Genomic DNA, 20,092 nt, shown 5'->3' with positions numbered 1-20,092 from the left:
CCTTCACTCTCTTCAGAATGGCCCCCCAGCTGCTGTCCACTATTTTCGTTTGATTGCACTGAGGTCATGTTCTGCTGCGTCTGCTGAATTCCAATTTGCGTCTTCTTCAGATGATGTCACTGCCTGCTTCCCTAGTACTTTTGCTGAACTCATCACTTCTATACATGTCTCACTGTTCTCGTGTACACTGACCATACTCGTGTCACTAACCTTGCATTCTGACATAATACTTTCGATTTTTTCCTTCAAAATTTTTCTATTTCTTTTCCTTTCTTCTGAGCCTACATCCGGATCCTTTAAACTTATTAGGCACTTCTCTACTCCAAAAAACAAATATCTTAATTTTGTCCTTGATAAGTCTTCCGAATTTCCATTCCTTTGTGTTGATTTAAGAGAAAATATTAAAACTTTTCTTCTACTTCTCACTTCGTAGCTCCATTTATTATCTATTCTAATCGTTGTGTTCCTTAGCATCCTTCTATTCTTCTAAATCCTCTCCTTCATAACCACGCTCTTAAATTTTACTAATATTTGCCTAACTTGTTCTGAGTTTTGGATTTGCTTCTTTCCCACTCTAAATGCTTCCTGTACTTGTCCATCACCCCAACACACTTTTATTGTCTTATATATATCTGTACTCTGTTCTCTCTCTTTTTCTTCTATTCCAAAAAATAACAAGTTTTTCTCCTCTTCTCCTTCTCAAAGTGATCCCATTTGCTTTTTAAAATTTCGTTTTCCAGTTGTATTTCTTTCATCTTCTTTCTTAGCTTCGCCATGCTCTCCTTCATTGCCATTAGGTCTTGTTTCACTGTACTGTTCTCCATTTGACTATTATGCACACTTATTCACTGGTTTATTCACAGGTCAATGTCTCCTCTACAAGTTACTATCCCCTGACTTGCACAAAGTGAACCGACTTTCTCTGCAACTTGCTTAAGACTGAGTTTTGTTCATTTATAAAAACAAATTAATGATATTAAGTAATAATCGAAACCCATGTTCATACCTTCTGTTAGAGATTACAAGAAGAAGTTCGAAGAAGCCAAAATCTGGTATGAGCACCGCCTTATTGACGACATGGTGGCACAGGCACTCAAGTCAAGTGGTGGTTTTGTATGGGCCTGTAAGAACTATGATGGTGACGTGCAGTCTGACATCGTGGCCCAGGGATATGGTAAGTAAACGACGTGCACCTTAACATCTAACTTCAGTCAATATTTTGACACCACACATTCATTTGGCAGTATACAACATGGGTGGGTATGGAGAAAGGTTTATAAAAAGTTCACACTAAAAATCCAGACATGCATGCACTGTTTAAATAGTAGAGAGGATATTCACATTGTTTAGAAATTGAAGTAAAATTTAATTGAAAGTTAGTAAACTTGATAATTTACCTTATCTTTCACCCATTGGTCTCTTTGGCCAATTCTTCTGCTGTCGCTAAATAGCAATGCACACAATTTAGTATTACAGAATTTTGAACTCATGTATGATGTGTTTTTCCAACCAACCTTTTCATGACAGTATGGCTGTCTGCTGTCACGAATACTGCACGTCATTTACTGTTACACAATAGAAAAAGTGTGAGAGACCACCAGCATAGTCTTGGGCTAGCAAGTAGGACTCTGGCTCCGTCTGTGTCACTGAAATTCAAGTGTTTATTCCAAATCTTAACATATTTTTTACGAGGATGCATACTCTTTTCAATAAATAAAATTTACTTCTAAAACATAACAATTCATGTATGTTGTAGGTTCTTTGGGTCTCATGACATCAGTTTTGATGTGTCCTGATGGAAAAACCATAGAATCAGAAGCGGCCCATGGTACTGTCACTAGACATTATAGGTAAGTGTGGAGGATATGGACTATGTAATTTGCCTTCCTTATGTTGAGTTGTTGTTCTATTTGGTTTTTTAAAATCACTGCGATGTTTATCAAAATTCACAGATATATTGTCGGCATAATATGCAGATATTCTCCCCAGATCAAGATTGTTTCTGCTTATTGTCTTCAAAATGTATTTAGTAATTTCCTTCGAAAATTCATCACTATCTTGATAGAAGTTCATGAGGCAGTATTTTATTCTCTCATTTTATCTGACACATTTCACTCAAATGGGAAAGACATTCTTTTAATTTCTGCAGTTAAATTATCTACAGAAGCAAAAAGCTAAAACATTCTGGCAAAGATCTGTTGTCTTTGTTCATCCTAACATCTCAGTAGCTTTTAGAATCAGAACATATTTTGCTTTTTAATTTGGCTGTGTAATATAAGCTTCTGAAATAATGGTGACGATTAGACCTAATTGTGTGACATGTCAATGTTGGTTCAGAATAGTACTTTCGTCCTTAATACTGTAGCATGTTGTTTAGAAAACTTGTCTAATTCACGCTTTGAATCATCTACCTCAGATTAGAACAATGTTTTCCGATATTTAATTAATGATTAACATCCCTGTTCCCTTATTAGAACAATCAGTGACATTTGCAAGATATATAAAAAAAAACATGTCATCTTGGCACTTTTCTTTGAAAATGAATTTCTTCCAACCATCTGTTTTTTGTCAAACACTTTCTTTTAGGCATCTCGTTTTATATGTAAAGTTTGCTAAAATTCACAATATTACACTGACACACAATAAGAAGTCTCCAGCACTATCAAAATACTCTCTTCACTATACTTTAAAAATGTAAATTCTGACTACACTGGCTTTTGAACGATATTATTATTATTATTATTATTATTATTATTATTATTATTATTATTATTATTATTATTATTATTATTATTATTATTATTATGGGCAAATCGTAAAACAGCTAACGCTAGATCCGCCCACGACCCCTTTCCACTTTCCCCTACAAGCTCACCACACACTCTAGCGGGAAAGAGTGGAAATAGGGGTTTAGGGTGGGATGACATCTAGTGGAGGAAAGTGGAACAAAAAGAGTGAAAGCGGCATCTACGAAGCAAAAGAGGAACTTCGTCCTGTTTCCTTCTCCAGCCTCTCCTCTCTCTTCCTTGCTTCATGTGTACCTCTTTTTTTTTTTCTTATGACTTTGTGGAGGGTAATATTTGATCCAGTGATCTTCCTAACCAAACACACGCACGCTTTTCAGTCACGCTTTAGACCTCTCGGCTACTGAGACGAGTTGGTGGTAGAAGGGAACATGCATAACATATTACAGAAATGCAATGTGTGTCGTTGGATATGTCTTAGTACGTATTTTTTTGCCCTGAAAAGGGCAGTTTGGTGTTGGAGCATGATGTACTCCTAAATTTCATCTCTCAAACTTACGACTCTACACAAAATGAGGTCGTAAGTGTAACAGCGAGTTCTGAATTCCGCATCAGTTTCCAGTCTAACGTAGAGGGAAATGTAAACATAGTGTCGAATGCACATTACGTGTGGTTGTCGTCTAATGCATATTAATTTGGTTGTATTGTGTTGTGTTGTGTTGTGTTGTAAAATATGAAATACATGCGAGGCGGTAGGCAGTGATCCACCGAAGCGGGGCAGATAGTAGAGAGAGAGAGAGAGAGAGAGCAGGCGAGCGAGGTGTCGAGCAGCAAGGGTGGGGATAACTTCCCCCACTGGCGTTCGCTGTTTTACGATTTATCCATTATTATTATTATTATTATTATTATTATTATTATTATTATTATTATTATTACTATTACTATTATAATTTTCTTTCTTTGTCACCTCTTGAAAACTCTCTATAGTAATGATTTGCCAATAAGGTGTAGCTACTGTTGATATGTTCATTGCTTCTGAGGTTCAAGACAAATAGCGTTGTATTTCGAGTGAAAAGAAAGAGAAACAGTATGTTTGTTTCGACATGTGAAAGGTAGGCAGCAGTAATACTAATATTTCAGGTCAGTTATTCTATTGGACTTCGAAATACCACCAAACAGACTGGTCAATGAAATTAAATTAATACACGTTATTAACTTAACACGTAATATAAAGTAAAATGAAGTATTAATATTAACAATAATAGGAATAGTAGCAGTACTAAAATGTACAGCAATTTGTAACATATACTGTATTTAAAACAAAATATATATATATATATATATATATATATATATATATATATATATATATATATTTTAGAGAACAGAGTTTTCCCCTCTCAATGACGGAGCCCTTAATTTTCTGTTATTCTCTCTAACTCTACAAGTATATTCATAGGTGTCGCTAGTGTGAGAAGCATATACCACTTATGCAAATCTAGCTTTCAGATAAAGCTCCCTGTGAAGCAAACTTAAATAGATTCAAGGGAAAAATTGTTCCAGTCCCGGGATCGATACCTAGCCCTGGAACAATTTTTCCCATGAAATTATTCACGTCTGCTTCACAGGGAGCTTTACCTGAAAGCTAGATTTGCATAATATATATGTTACTGTAGGTATGTCAACAGAAAGCCACAATTTCAAGTCACACAGAGTTGATGTGGGTTTCTGGCATCTTGTCAGCCCACTCAAGTTATGTAGACATAAAGGGAAAAATTGAGACTGTCGGGTGAAGTTCCTGAGTAGCTCAGTTGGTAAGAGCAATGGTGTGTTCAGCCAAAGGTCCTGGGATCGATACCCGGCCCTGGAACAATTTTTTCCTTGAAATTATTCATATACCACTTAGTTTGTCAGAGACTACCAGAATATACTACAGACAGTGGATATACATTATACTCGCAATGAAGTGGCATGATGCCCTTCTTTACAAACTACAGAAAATTTCAGTTCCTGTTGCATACGTACATTTTATCTGAAAAACAAATCATTCAGAGTGCGACAAGGTAATTGCCTATCCAGTTCAAGACAAATTGAAGCAGGAGTTGCTCAAGGTTCTGTTCTGAGTCCAATTCTCTATGCTACATATTTTCATGACCAGACAGCGGAATTTGGTTCTCAATACTGAACGTTAGGTGTATGTCAGTTGCAGGGAGGGCATTGAACTCAATGCTATGCTCCTTCTGTAAGCCAAGGGACGTGACGTCTTGTCACTTGTTTATTTAACGACGCTGTATCAACTACGAGGTTATTTAGTGCCGATGAGATTGGTGATAGTGAGATAGTATTTGGCGAGATGAGGCCGAGGATTCGCCATAGATCACCTTGTATTCACCTTGCAGTTGGGGAAAATCTCGGAAAAACCCAACCAGGTAATCAGCCCAAGTGGGGATCGAAGCCACTAAATATCTGTAAGTCTAATATTTACCTCCATGAAAAACCATCAGAAATAGTGACTAGGCTTGCTATATGACATTTTACTGAAGATATTATCTGTTACTTTATGTATATAAATGATTATCTAAGTGTAAACTGACTTCTGTACCAACCAGTATTATACACTTCTAAATACTTTTTTTAGCATCTTGGACACTAATACATTTAAATCGAAATTTTAACAATTGTTCCATAGTTTGATGGTAACTAAATGCTATATTCATATTTAAAGTCTCATCTCTGTATAATTATGTTTCTCTATTTATGGATAATATTGTTCAAGCTTCCTTTTGATACATTGTACTTATATCATACTAATTTACATTCATTTTAATGATCGACATTAATTCGATTTATCTTTCATTTAACTGAATAGCAACTCAGCTATTAAATGAGCGTTTGACACCCTTTAAGCCCTAAAAATGGTTAACTCTATTAATAATCTGGAGACTGAACTGTGTCCGTTATTACAACCTGTTGTCACATGAAAGGCCAGAAACCAGCGAGACAGTTACACATAGTAATTGGTCCATGTACCTCAAAGCTGTGAAGGCTTCAAAAAGCAATACATAGCCTGGAGCTATGCATTCAGAAAGCAAGGAATCCGAATTGGAGAGCAATGCTAACAGAAGCCGTCTCGAGTTGAATGCATGCAAGACCAAGCGCTGGAATGGTGACTGCAATAAGAATATAACTGTCGAAATTGTGCTCGACAAAATATCCTGGGTTCAAATATTGGCGATATTCAGTGAGACTGAACTTTATGATAAAAAATTATTGTGTTCATTTGTTAAATATTTTATGAACTCCCTTAGATGATCTTGAAATATCTGACTACATTTATGTTTTATAACATCACATATTCTTGCTTACAATAAAGTGACATAACACATGTAAAATGAAGCGAGTCCACATGGACATTCTGAATTAAGTACCCTGAGAAGAATGATTATACATCAAACAGCAAGAGACGCACTTCTGGACAATATAACACGTGAATACTTTACAACAATTTGGATTTACGTCATTAAGAGCTAAGATGTTATAAATATAAAAACATAGTTCCAACATTCTTTTTATTTTATAGAAATTACACAGGATATCATCTGACAGTTTGAAGAATATCTGAGATCTGGATGAGGCTTGCAATTTTAAATGTATTTTTAAATCTTTTTGTAATATATAGTGTCTGAGTGGTTGAATATTACATTCAATTTCTAGGGCAACAGTTGACGTGGTAAGGAGTGTGTCTATATCACAGACACACTCATTGCTAAAACTCCAGTTGTGAACGAAATTCTTCCATGGAAATGGGTGATTCCAGAACATAGCATACAAATTCCAGGAAATCATGCCAAAAATGATCCTCCATACATTTTTAAGTTAGATTCCATGGAACTACCCTGCAGTACATATAAGGATCACCTTCAAATTTATACAGATGGATCTCTAAATCATAATAATGGGACATCAGGAGCAGGGTATTAAATTCCAAAATATCAAGAAAGTTATTTCATACCATGTTCATCCTCCTCCAGTCTTGACACTGAATTGCTAGCTATTGATGCTGCTCTTCAGTGTGTTACTCAAATTTCTGAAAAATCTATTTGCATACTTCCAGACTCCAAGGGGGCTATATTTAACATAATTACATATGTACCAAACCTATATGCACATAGAATTATTCCAATTGAGAAACAACTAAGTAAACTAAAAGAACTCCAAAAGGAAATAACATTTCAATGGATACCTAGTCATTGTGGTTTACCTGGAAACAAGAAAGTCGATAATATTGCAAAACAGGCAACATATTTGCAACCAAGACCTCTTCAAGTGATATCTCTATCCAATGCTTTTGCTTCAGTAAAGTCTCATTTTACAAACCTATGGATCAACAATTGACTCTCTTCTGACAAAAGAAAAATTTTACAGTCTGTACAAAAGAAACCAAATGACCTGGAAATGTACAAAAACTTGCCCAGACATGTTCAAACATTTTTAACAAGAGCCAGAACAGGTCACATTGTCACTCAATTGTACCTACACCGATTTCACATTTCTGATAATCCTACTTGTCTGTGGTGTAATAATCATGATGAAGATCTGGATCACAATCTTCTATACTGTCCATCCATAAACCACAAAAGAAGTAACTTAAAATCATCAGTACCAGTTGCAGAAGACACAGTCCTGCAGTATATATTGACTACACCCCACCTCTGGCTACTAGCAATAGGCTCTATAATGAACACCGATCAAAATACCCCTCATTTCTCGTGAAAAACAACAACTGAATAAGACTACAGTGGACTATAGTGGACTTGTCAGCAAACAGCTGGATACATTAAAAAGATTGATTTTTTGATAGTTCCAACATGTCAGTAGAATGCAAGATATTAAGAGCTCTAAACCAAATTCCAAATATCGCCCAAATAGAAAAATAGGTATTACGCTACACTTAGAGACTAAAAAAATCATTTATGTGTGAAAGCATGGTCTATATAAATCACGGAAGTAACTGCTGGTTGATAAAAAGATTTCGTCTGAGATGCCAGTAATACCAACAGAAATTTCTTATGCTTCCTCAGCAGAGTCATGTCAGGAACGAATTCTTCATTGCATACATAGCCTACCTCTTTTTACTCACCAGCCATATACAGTACGTCACACACGAAAAGTGAAAGACTGTTTTGCAACCCCAATAGTTCTATGATTTGAAAATGTCTGTTTATTAATTACGCAAGAAGGCTGCCCGATTACAAAATATTTAATATTTACATGCTTAATAAAATTTACATTCAAATCTTATATTTTAGAGAAACAATTTTCTGTCTTTGCTTGGCACTGACTTAACAACGTTGACTTTGTGTGTATTGTAGATGTCACCAAGCAATAAGTGAAGGAAGTAATTTACTGAAATCTATACCGAAAAAGTCGAATTTATTTTGGCTAAATTGTAAAGTATGAGAATGAACAGTCTTCGTATCTTCGAAAGTAGTCTAGTGTCTTTCATTGGTTACTTCAGGAATAAATATATGAAATTTGGAAGTATATGTCAAGGGAATCGAACTACTGTGAACGTTTTTAAATCACTGATGTCTTGTTTCCTCATCGGTCCACCGAAAAGATTTAAATATTCATTTTCGGAGCCACTGCTCAGTCTAAAAAATGGATGATACATCGATATGCGCTGCCTGTTGTTCTAATGCTATGCGTTTCTGGTACGAGATAACTTTGCAATTTCTGTATGAGGTATCTTTGCAATTTCCATATGAGGTGTCTTTGCAATTTCCATACGAGGTATATTTGCAATTTCCATATCAGGTATCTTTGCAATTTCCACATGAGGTGTCTTTGCAATTTCCATACGAGGTATATTTGCAATTTCTGTATGAGGTGTCTTTGCAATTTCCATACGAGGTATATTTGCAATTTCAATATGAGGTATATTTGCAATTTCCGAATGAGGTATCTTTGCAATTTCCATATGAGGTGTCTTTGCAATTTCCGTATGAGGTATATTTGCAATTTCCATACGAGGTATCTTTGCAATTTTCGTATGAGGTATATTTGCAGTTTCCATACGAGGTATATTTCCAGTTTCCGTATGAGGTATCTTTGCAATTTCCATATGAGATATCTCTGCAATTTCCATGTGAGCTATCTCTGAAATTTCTGGTACGGGGTAGAGCGAGCATCAGGTATGGAGTATGAATGATACTGCAACGAGGGTTCCAGTTCAGCCTTGTGAAGATAGACCGTTTTGATTACGAACTACAGAACATCTCTGAAAAGTCAAATTTCCTATTTGCAATGTTGCCAGAAATGATCTTGAAGCAGACACTGTCGCAACCACTGTGAACGTATCTGAAGCATAAGCAGAAGTAGACGGTGAGGAGCGGAATGTGTTGCTGATGTGGAAGCAGAAAGTGCAGTACCTAACGGAGCTGCAGAGAAAGACGTGGGCATAGCAGTAGGAAATTTAATCACGTGCCGAATTGTACAAGTCTTTTTAGTGTCAATAAATATTCCTAGCCTTTCAATCTGCCTTTATTTATGTTCTACTTTATCTATAATGTGAGGTATCTTAGAAGGAACGAATTAGGCTAATTACAACTCAATATGGAATCTGCTTAGGGTGTCTCCACTGCCAGTGACCTGCCCGACAACAATGAATGACTGTTGGACAGAAGATTGATTCGTCAGTAAAATTTGAAATTATTTGGATGTAACATTTCAATCATAATGCAAACTTAAATATTAACATAACATTGACACAAAAGTCAAGAATCATGTCATGATGAAAATGACGATGATGGAGAATTGTTAGGATGTCAAGAGGGGTGCTGGAATACCCGGAGGAAATACTGTGTTCCCTGGACCGCAGACTTGTTCAACAAAAGTTATAAACTCAGAGTGGATCGGGATTTGAACCGGGCCTCTTGCACTACTACTCAGCCACCATAATGGTTATAACGAGATGTTAGCTTCAGACTGTTATGCATCTGGATTGTATGCCAATCGGATATCTGGTCAACTTATTGAGAAGTGACAGATAAATTTTAGCCTGAGCCCTTTCATTAAGAAGAAGGTTATTTTACACTGAATTCCCATCTAGAAAAGCCATGTCATGTTCGAACCTAAGAATTCAGTACAGAAGCATATTTTCTGTCGACTACAGAGGACTGGTTTACTATGATAATTTGAGTAAATGTTAAGCACTGCACATCATTGAGCTCAGTTTTAGGTTCAGATTATAAATGAAAAACTTACTATCACCCATTCCCCTTCAATAACTTCTTTTTCTATAATATACTCGTGAAAGTAAATTCCTGCGTTCTGGCTCATTAGTTTTCCAAACTGTAGGTTAATTGAATTTGCCTGTCACAGGTCAGCATGAAATAAATAGAGAAAGGAAAAAAATGTGTATTTTTACCATAGATTCAGTTATTATTGGTAAGACATACATAGGTCGAATTCTGCTTCAAGTATAAATAATTATTGTCCACTATAAATTAATGTGGTGGAATGTTCTGTCCATTATATGTTTGTTCAGTGTATAAGATTGAACTTGCCTCGAAGAACGAAACAAGCCTAACCTTGTCATCAGATGAGAGCTGCTGGCAATCACAGCACCTTCAATTTAGGCCTATATTCTTGATAAGTTCATACATTAAAAGCATTTTGAAATATTTCTTTTCATTCTAGGCAACACCAAAAGGGTCTTCCCACATCTACCAACCCAATTGCATCAATCTTTGCTTGGACTCGGGGTCTCTCTCACAGGGCAACGCTTGACAACACACCTGAGCTAGACAGGTAAAGCAGTTCTCTTATAGTCGGAGAGAAATTACTGTAATGTTATCTTGCAATGTCCACTTTCTCCGAAACATTATCATAACTATTCCGTCTTGTCATGTGTTACTGATAACCATAATGATTGGTGGCACACAGAATCACACCCATGCAATTGAGACAGGGAAATCAAAAACTCCCCAACTCCAATAAACAAATTTTACAGGAGAGAGAAAAAACTTATTATTTCTCTTTCTAACTTTAAATATTATACATTTATCTATTAATATTGTGTAAAATTACATTCTTTATCAATTAAATACTTCAAAACCTAAATTTTTACCTAAATTTTTACATTATCTTACGCTACAATTTGAAATAAACACTGCTAGAGTTAGTGGTTTTCTGACTTCCACAATGTATGAATTAAGAAAAGTTTATAAATATGAGCCATGTGAAGGATAAGTATATCGTAATTCCCTTATGAAACTTTGGAATATACGAGAAAATGAAAGTTTATTATTAAGATTAATATTGCTACATTTTTTTAAATTTCAAATATGACAGAAAATCACAAATTACTATAAAGCACATCAAAATACACAAATAAAACCACAAACAATATTAAAATGTTAACACAGTCCCATTCGTGTTACAGATTCTGTTTTTTTCTCTCACTCTCATGTTCTTCCTGTGCATCTAGATTCCAGATGTCCGCAAACAGAGTTGGTAATTCATCCTACTGTCCTCAGAAATAAACTGCATTAAATTTTGCAAGTCCTTTTGCTTTCTTCTTTCAATGGCAATGCTGAATTGTACTTTAATTGACTGGGGAATGATGCATCTGTATTGGGTTTCTGGATGTTAATCGACTCGATATTGTGCCTTTAATAGTCTTACTTACATGGATTTCATAGATTTTTGTGACATTCTGAATACCGTATCGCATCACTTTACTCAGCTGGTTGAGCGATAGTGTTGCCACCTACCGGGAAATTAAGTTTGGAATGCAAAAACTCTCTTATTCCATGGAGTAAGTGGAGTTCTGACTTCCACGAGTTTTAAAACAGCCCCCAGAATGCAGATGAATGTCGATATTAATGTATTCTTGCCTTCCACGCATGCGGGACAAAAAAGCAACATCCTGCCCATAACTCAATTTTGTCAAAAATTGGAGTTAGTGGGTGTTTGATCTCCCTGCCTCAATTGGTGTAAATGCCTATCCAGAAGAAATGTATCATTTTGATTACCACCATACCACCACCACGAATAATAATTTTAATTTCTTCTTCTTCTTCTTCTTCTCCTCCTCCTCCTCATCCTCCTCTTCCTCCTCCTCCTCCTCCTCCTCCTCCTCCTCCTCCTCCTCCGTCATCTTCAAATATGAATTACGTTTTGCATGTGCTCTCAAATGGAACTATCTCTTTATTAGTTTTTTGCAGTGGGGAAAAAAATTGTTTAGAATAATGCATAGTCAAGTGAGTCTACACTTATTATGCTCAGATTTTCACAGTTTTTAGTCATATCCGTAAACCTATTATTCAAGGAGGGCTGTACAGCCTAAGCCTTAAGAAGTCTATTTTAAACCAACCTCAACGCCAATATCTCCTGACTGAACAAATATTTCTAAATGGTTTGCAAAGCATTTTCTTACTCTATTAACATCTCTACCATAAAATAAAAAAATTGACTGTCTCCTGATGAAGAGAGATAAAAAATTCAACTATCTTCGCATGAATGATCGTGATCAATACACGACAAAGCATTCTGTTTATTTCTTGTCACAGAATGTGATCATGAAGGCAAGTACAGTAAAACCTTGTATTACGAGCATAATTAGTTTCGAAAACATGCTCTTAATCCAAAACACCCGCATATCAAAGCGACTTTATCCATAGAAAAACAGTGCAAATTCAGATTAATTAATTTCACAACCTTTCATTCACATAAAGACAGTATAATTTAGATAAAATTCAATACAGTAGTGCAACACAAATTATTTTACTGTACTTAATTTTTGAGTGCCTTTCACCTGTTTTACTGCTTAGTAAACTTCTTGAACATTTAAAGAAAATATTTTCATTGTCATTAACGGAATCATTTCTGACTGCTTGACTGACTGGAATCTTTTGCTTTGACTAAGAACCTATCCAATAGGGCCGCTGAGAAGGGGGGGGGGACAAAGGGGGCAAGTGCATATGGGCCCGTGAGCAGTAAGGGCCCATCAGATTAAGTGAGTCGGATTACTTTCAATTATCAAAAATAATTATTCACAGATACATACCGGTACTATAAAATTTTGTAAGAACATTTGTTACATGAATCTGACATATTAACCAACAATAGTAGAATTAATACAAATTACCACTTCATTATGTAAATTTTTAACTTTTATATAATAGAATATCGGTTTCCCAAGTTAACAATAATTGACACGACACTTGAGGGCTCCAGGATTTGCCTGAAATATATTCCAGTCGTACCGAACACGTTCAATTGGCTTGTCCTCTTAATTACCAACCCCTGCTGGCCCACCGCAATATGCTAGTGGATTCTCCCAAATCCAAGCCGGAGGATTACGTTTCCTTTACAGTAGGGCCTACATAGTATGTTTCGTGAAAAAACTTTCGTCTTTTCATTGTCATTTTTCTAGTAAATCCTGTTCATTAGTGTTACCAGTGGACAATGGACAAGTACAAGTCGGGAGCTGAGAAGCGCAAGGAGAGACAGAAAAATTGGAAAATATTAAGAAAGGGAGTAGAACTTTGTTTGACGTTGGTGTGAAATTGAGCGACTTTGGAAAACTAAAAAGTAGCAGACAAATTGTGTTATTGAATGTGTTGTTCGAAAACAAGAGCCTTTCCAAAAACAGTATTACAGTATTTTCGAAACTCAAGAATGGAGAATGTGTTCCCAGACTCTGGCTAGTGTGGAGTGAAACAAATCAGGGAAAATAGTACAGTGACTAATTTGTTTCACTTCACACTAGCCAGTCTCTGGGAACACATTCTCCATTCTTGAGTTTTGAAAATAGAACTGGAAAGGCTCTTGTTCCGTCACTTAGAAGGTTATTAGGCAGGTTGGGGTAGTTTTTCGAAAAACACATTCAATGACACAATTTGTCTGCCACTTTTTAATTTTCCAAGGTCGCATGTTATTTGCCATGACTCAAAGTTAGGAACTGGTGTGTGTAAATTTGTTTCACTTGCACATATTAACACATCATTTTTACTATTGTTTGCTTGTTCTGATTCAATATTACTATTATCAGAATTTTTTTCTAGACAGCCACAACCATCAGTATTCACTTCTAAGCATGAAGTGTCTTCATTTTTGACAGTCTGATGGGCTTGAGATTGGTTTATTTTCTGCACCTTCACTAGCAACAGTCAATTTCACACCAACTTCAAACAAAATGAAGGAAATAAAAATGTATTCAGAGTAACAATGTGTCAAGAAAGAGTAACTTTGTGACCTAGTAGAGTGTAAGAGAAGGCCCTATGGCCTTAACTCTGCCAGTATAAATAAATTATTATTATTATTATTATTATTATTATTATTATTATTATTATTATTATTATTATTATTATTATTAACCTTGGCCTCCTTAGTCTGGAGAGCGATCTTGCTAGGTCTTTAAATTTTGATGATATAATTGATGATTTTGCATCAATGAAGTCGAGGAGAGTTGTTTGTTGATGTTGGCCTGCAAGTCAGAAATTACAGCTGTTTAAGAATAATGTTTTCTGAAAACAAAACGAAACAAACGACAACGAAAAGACGAAAGTTTCGTCACGAAACATACTATGTAGGCCCTACTGAAAAAGAAACGTGATGAATATAATATATTACATTGTGCTAATGTGAAGTTTTGCTAAAAGTTTTCGTTGTAACAAAGGTGTATATTTTTATATTCGTATCTGTGTATGGTGTTATCTTTTATTTATTTTGCAAATAATTGGCAACTTGTCATTTTTAACTTTTTTTTTTCCAACAGGGCCCAAGCATAATGTTGCATAGGGGCCCATAAATCCTGTCGGCGGCCTACAATGACACTTGCTTTTGCCTCGTTTTGAGGATTTTGCGGAAATGTGACATTGTATTGTCATTAATCAGATTTATCACACACACTGCTACAACAGTATGAAGGTTGAACAAAATTTTATACTGCTTCTCACTTTTTACACACCTCTTTAATCTCGTTTGAAGCTTGTATTGCAAAATATCGCTTGTTTATCAACAGTAATGTCACTAGAGATTTTGATTTATCTAGAGAAAATCAAAACTTGAGTGGGATTTAATTGACTATTATACGATTAGAAGAAAGTATATAAAGATTAGAAGAAATAAAGTAATCTAATACAATAAAATATTAACTGACTTACTGAAATTCTATTTCACTAAAGTTAGCTTCACCAAAACTTTTGAACGGAGCCGCCATTTTCAGTTGACTGTCTATACTGTAAACAAATGACGATCGCAAAGCATGTTTTGTAGTACCGTAAAGAATTTGCAGTTTGAAATGTTGGCAAACAAAGAAACAAATGGTAGGGAGGTGATAAAAGCAGAAGAAAGTATATAAAGATTAGAAGAAATAAAGTACTGTAATAGAATAAAACAGATATAAATTGACTTACTAAAATTCTATTTCACTACCGTTATCTTCACCGAAATATTTGAACGGAGCTGCTGTTTTCAGTCGACTACCTATGCAGGAAACAAATTACGATCGCAAAGCATGTTTTATAGTACCATAAAGAATTTGCAGTTTGAAATGTTGGCAAACAAAGAAACAAATGCTAGGGTAATGATAAAAACAAACAAGTTAGGGAAGTGATAAAATTAAACAAATGCTAGGGAAGCGATAAAATTGTGTGATAGGCAGCCATGATTGGTTAAAAGACGTCCTTTCACACCGTTTTATTGGTCAAAAGTAGTATAACGTAGTGAAAGTGTAATAGTCAAACAAAAATGTTTCCTCATTGTTCACTTGTTTTGCAAAACAGTTACAAACTAAGTTACACATAATCCAAGGTTTTACTGTACATCAGTTTTGTTATTTTCTGTGCATGTTTGCTTTACCTTCAGTTGATAAAATCCATTATTCTTATCTGATTTCTGATTTATTATTCTCTCTTGCCTGGTTTGTCCTTTAAATGCTCTTAATACTTTAATCTCGGATCATTTCATATTTCATTAGGAGTATTCATAATTCTTAATTCCTATGTATTGTATAAGTAGACGTATGCCTGCTACGAAAATGTTATGAAAAAGAAAGCAATCTCCCTTTCCTCGCCCCTCCCCCCCGCTCCTTTCTTTGTGTCTATTATAAATTGCTGATATATCTGAAATAAATATGCAGTACACTTATTAACATCATTACGATTACTATGTATCATATCATTCTTTCTGTGTCCAGTCTGAAAATTTCGTACTTACCTTTTGTATGAACTTCAGATTAACTTATTAGTAGGGACCGCATTTTTATGTAATTACATATTACATTCCTTTCAACCTAACCATATATAAGTAACAAATCTTTGCGAATCTTGTAATTACCATTAATATATTAAAATTTGATACTACATATTTTTACATATTTCCACCACATTGCATATTATGGCTTGGTATTACATAAATCTACATATTTAGGGGTTTTATTCATTTTTACTTCTCTAAAAGGAAAAAAAAAACTTCTGCTGGGGAAGTTTACAATTTGAAATACACAGATTTAGAAAGCCTTTTTACCTACCCAAGAAAGGATCTATTTCGGGACGAAACATAACGTCCTTAGTTCCAGAAAGTAATAGAGGCACTCACCCCATACCACCCACTGTAAATATGAGTGAACAAAAGGCAATCTTTCTCCTACAACTACCTTGTATTGTAAAATCACTCACAAAGTAGTGTTGCCTTCATGCAGTGGAGTGGTACAAGGACGACATGATTTGTCTCGAACTATAATTGTTCTGCACACGTCTTAACAAGCCATTCCCATGCAATTTGCAACCTTATCCACCCTCTTCCTAATCCTTCTATGGAAAACCCGTGTCAAGTCTGACATGAGCAGCAGTAAAGTAGCCGACTTTTGAAAAGAAGCTGGAGTAAAGGAACAAACTGGAAAGATGTTCAAAGATTAAAATAAATAGCTTTTAAGGTTATTGCTTGACCTCTTCACTTTAAATTTAGTAGACCTATATGGAAATGGGATTTTCCTAGCAATTAGAAAGTATGGTTCTTGGCTGGAATAATCCTACCCTTCTGAATGAGACAGGAATGTCACTTTTCAAAGAACAGTTTCTAACTGCCTATAGTTTGAGGTTTTAGTAGGTACTTTGTTTCTTACAGGGAGCAGCTAAAATGCATGTGTCCCACATCTCCTCTTATTTTCTTCTAATCCAGTAAAGCGAAACAGTGCTTGCAGTTCTGTTGTGTCATTCATTTCACTCAGTTCTCTAGTTTTAGTATTTACAGTATAAAGTGCAAGTGAGTTTATCTACTGCTTTTAACTAACTAAAATGGCCCCTGTATCTTCAATCCTAAGACAAAAATGAATTGCGATGGACGAAGCTTTCACTACAGATGGAAAAATAGTAATGTGTCAAGTGTGCGGTAAAAAATTCGGGTGATCTATGAAATCACAACTGGAGAGTCTTACCTATCCTATACCTGCCAGATATTGATATTAAATATTTTCATGATTTTACATATTTTGGTACATATTCAGCTTATTTTTCTTACACAAATATGTACATATTTCACACCTTGATATTACATACAAATCCGGTCCCTACTTATTAGTCATTAAGTTACACTGTTGACATTTTTTCTTGTTTAGACCAAGTCAGCAATCTATCAACAGCGTCCTGCTCGTTCTTTGTGTGAAAACAATTGAGTAGTGGTTGTAAGCTGCTAAAGTTGCTCAATCTATTATTGTCACTTAAATGTATGTATCCTGTTCTTATGTGCCTATATGGACGTTATTCCTAGTTGTCATCCGACTTTGTAAGGATATGGGGATAGTGGAGCACTTCACAAGATATAGAATGTATTGTAAGTCTACAGAATATAGGCCCACTACTAGGTTAATTTATTATTATGTTGTAGGAAATGTGACATTGCAGAAAAAAGGATTTGGAAATATTCACTTCTGCTATAATTCAAGATAGGCCTGCAGACAATTATATTACAGTATATAAATATTAATGATTTTACATGTCAGGAATAGATATAAGAACACTGGTTCAGTCACATTTTAATTTGGTTCTTACACTTCTGAGTTATTACAGTTTCAGTGATTATTAAATATAAACAATTATAAATTCTTCTCTCTTTCCCACTCTTTTCTTCAGTATGCTAGGTGCGAGCGTGCGTATGTTTAAACATATTTATCTCTACCCATATCCTCGACATTATATGCTTCAAATTTTAAGGATTTCGTAATGGCTATCGCTATATTCCAGTGTTGCAGCTTCATTTTTATCTGTCCATTCACTTTTCTCTCTCTGAATTTCTTCCCTTTGATATCAAATTCATTACCAATGTTGGTAATGTGTCTTCCAATAACTTTTGACATGACTATACCCACGTAATCTTTTCTATTCTATAATGTCTATAATGTTTGTTTCATTTATTCCCATTACCGGTATTTCTAACACCCATGATCTTCTGAAAACATCATTTTCACTACCAGTATGGTATCTCAGAATTTTATTTTCTCCTTTGGTTGATATCTGGCATACATCCATTCCATTTGTCGAAATTTTAATATGAGCTTTTGGAAAGATCTCAAACTGCATAAATAAAAATTCTTAAACCATTATGGTTACGGAAACGTGGAAAAGTCTTCCAGAATTTAAATAACCTGGTTCTGTTACAGATGCAACGGAACCGGGAGGACCTCCCATGCCAACAGATGTTATTTTGCTCAAGTTTTATGTGGAACCAGAATTCAGTTGACGAGAACCAATGTGAAATAATTCATAAATATATTAAGAATAAGTCCAATATAAGTGTACTGATATAAAACTTTTTTTTTTTCACAAACAGAAACTGATGAAATACTGTTATAATGATATTAACTTTACGAACTCTATTTTAAGCAACTGCATGCTTAGACTGAAAAAAGAATCTGAATTCCTCCATTAAGAGGCACTAATAACAAATTAGCGTAAATGTGAGCAATTTAAATCACCTTTTGATATTGAGAAATCTATAGAATTTCAGGCTTGAGAAAGTAAAAGAAGACAATAATATGATGCTGAGAGGGTTCTTGTAGATTCTGTTCCAAACATAAAGATCGTCACTTGTCTGATGACAGTAAAGAGAGCCATAATTATATGTATAGAGATTAGTGTGGATTCTATTCCAAATTCTAAGATCGTTATTTGTTTAAAGAAGGGAAAAGGGTGAAAAATCTTACGTAATGAGAAATTATTATAGATTCTATTACATAAAAAATGAAAAAAATATGCACATTGATTTACAGATTTGCACTGAACTTGGAGGAGGCATGTGTAGAGTGTGTAGACAGTGGGAAGATGACGAAGGACCTTGCAGGATGCATACACGGACTTGCCAATGTTAAGGAAGGAATGTACCTTAACACCGACGACTTCCTGGAAGCAATCGGAGAACAGCTTAACAAGAAGGTAGCATCGAAGTGATGGCAAGAATAATTAGGCACAGACATGATCATTCCAACCAACAACTTAGCTGGAGTCACACACAAACTGTATATTCACACGTCAGCAGTGGCTTCCATCATTGTGATGTAACAACATTTAACTTAATAATAATTTATAAGAAATATTTGTATTTGTCGTTCATTCAAGGTTCTAGAAGCTTCTCTATTGGAATTTCATGTATTGAAGTACAAAATGACATTAATTGCAGCATCCACTTCTAAAGTAGATTTTCTTTTGTTCGTAGTTTACTGTATGTCTTCATCACTGTTAAATATTTAAATTAAATTAAGATTTCATAAGTTCTTTTATCCCCGTTACTCGTCTCCAAATGCAATAAATTTGCTGCGATTTTGAAAATGAACAGATCTGCAGCTAAGAAAACTTCCTTCCTCCCTACCCCCTCCAGTTTATATTAAGAATTTACTACTTACAGTACGTAATATGACAATTTTCAATTAAAGCACTACCCCAAGTGTCCCTATTACATTAGTCTTTTTCTAGGCTATGAAATTTAGCTAATAATACCTATTATCGCTTACGAATTTAGTAGCAGTAGAAATTCTTATAAGAGTAGTTAATAAAGTATTCATGTTAATGTTTTCACATGAAGTCTAGAAACCAAATAGTCACATAAAGGTATGATAATGTAATCATCCAATAGCAAAAACTACATTTTACTAAAATTTTGAAACTTGCAATTGTTATGCAAATTATATCCAGAAATCAGTATTATACATTCTCTGTGTCCGAACACCTTAATGAAATTGTTGCTTCCAGTCATTTTTACGCGATATTCGTTTTACATTAACTTCGAAAAGTTATTGAAACACATTACTGTGTGTGATTCAGTATTCAGTTGAGGTTAACAAATGA

General features: G+C 34.9%; 1 protein-coding gene across 1 annotated transcript in view; it reads left to right on the top strand.

The window, feature by feature from the left end:
• LOC138704994 (isocitrate dehydrogenase [NADP] cytoplasmic-like) overlaps positions 1-19,350 on the top strand; it is a 216,327-nt gene extending 196,977 nt beyond the window's left edge. Inside the window, exons 7-10 of the mRNA XM_069833511.1 lie at positions 1,017-1,174; positions 1,757-1,850; positions 10,446-10,556; positions 19,021-19,350. Of these exons, the coding sequence (XP_069689612.1) occupies positions 1,017-1,174; positions 1,757-1,850; positions 10,446-10,556; positions 19,021-19,198 (541 nt within the window). The 3' untranslated portion in view covers positions 19,199-19,350. The remainder of the gene's footprint in view (positions 1-1,016; positions 1,175-1,756; positions 1,851-10,445; positions 10,557-19,020) is intronic.
• The last annotated feature ends 742 nt before the right edge of the window (positions 19,351-20,092 follow it).

Source organism: Periplaneta americana, chromosome 8, assembly GCF_040183065.1.
Source record: "Periplaneta americana isolate PAMFEO1 chromosome 8, P.americana_PAMFEO1_priV1, whole genome shotgun sequence".
NCBI classification, from domain to species: Eukaryota; Metazoa; Arthropoda; class Insecta; order Blattodea; family Blattidae; genus Periplaneta; species Periplaneta americana.
Note: the sequence above shows the minus strand (reverse complement) of the source record. Positions and strands in the feature narration are given on the sequence as shown.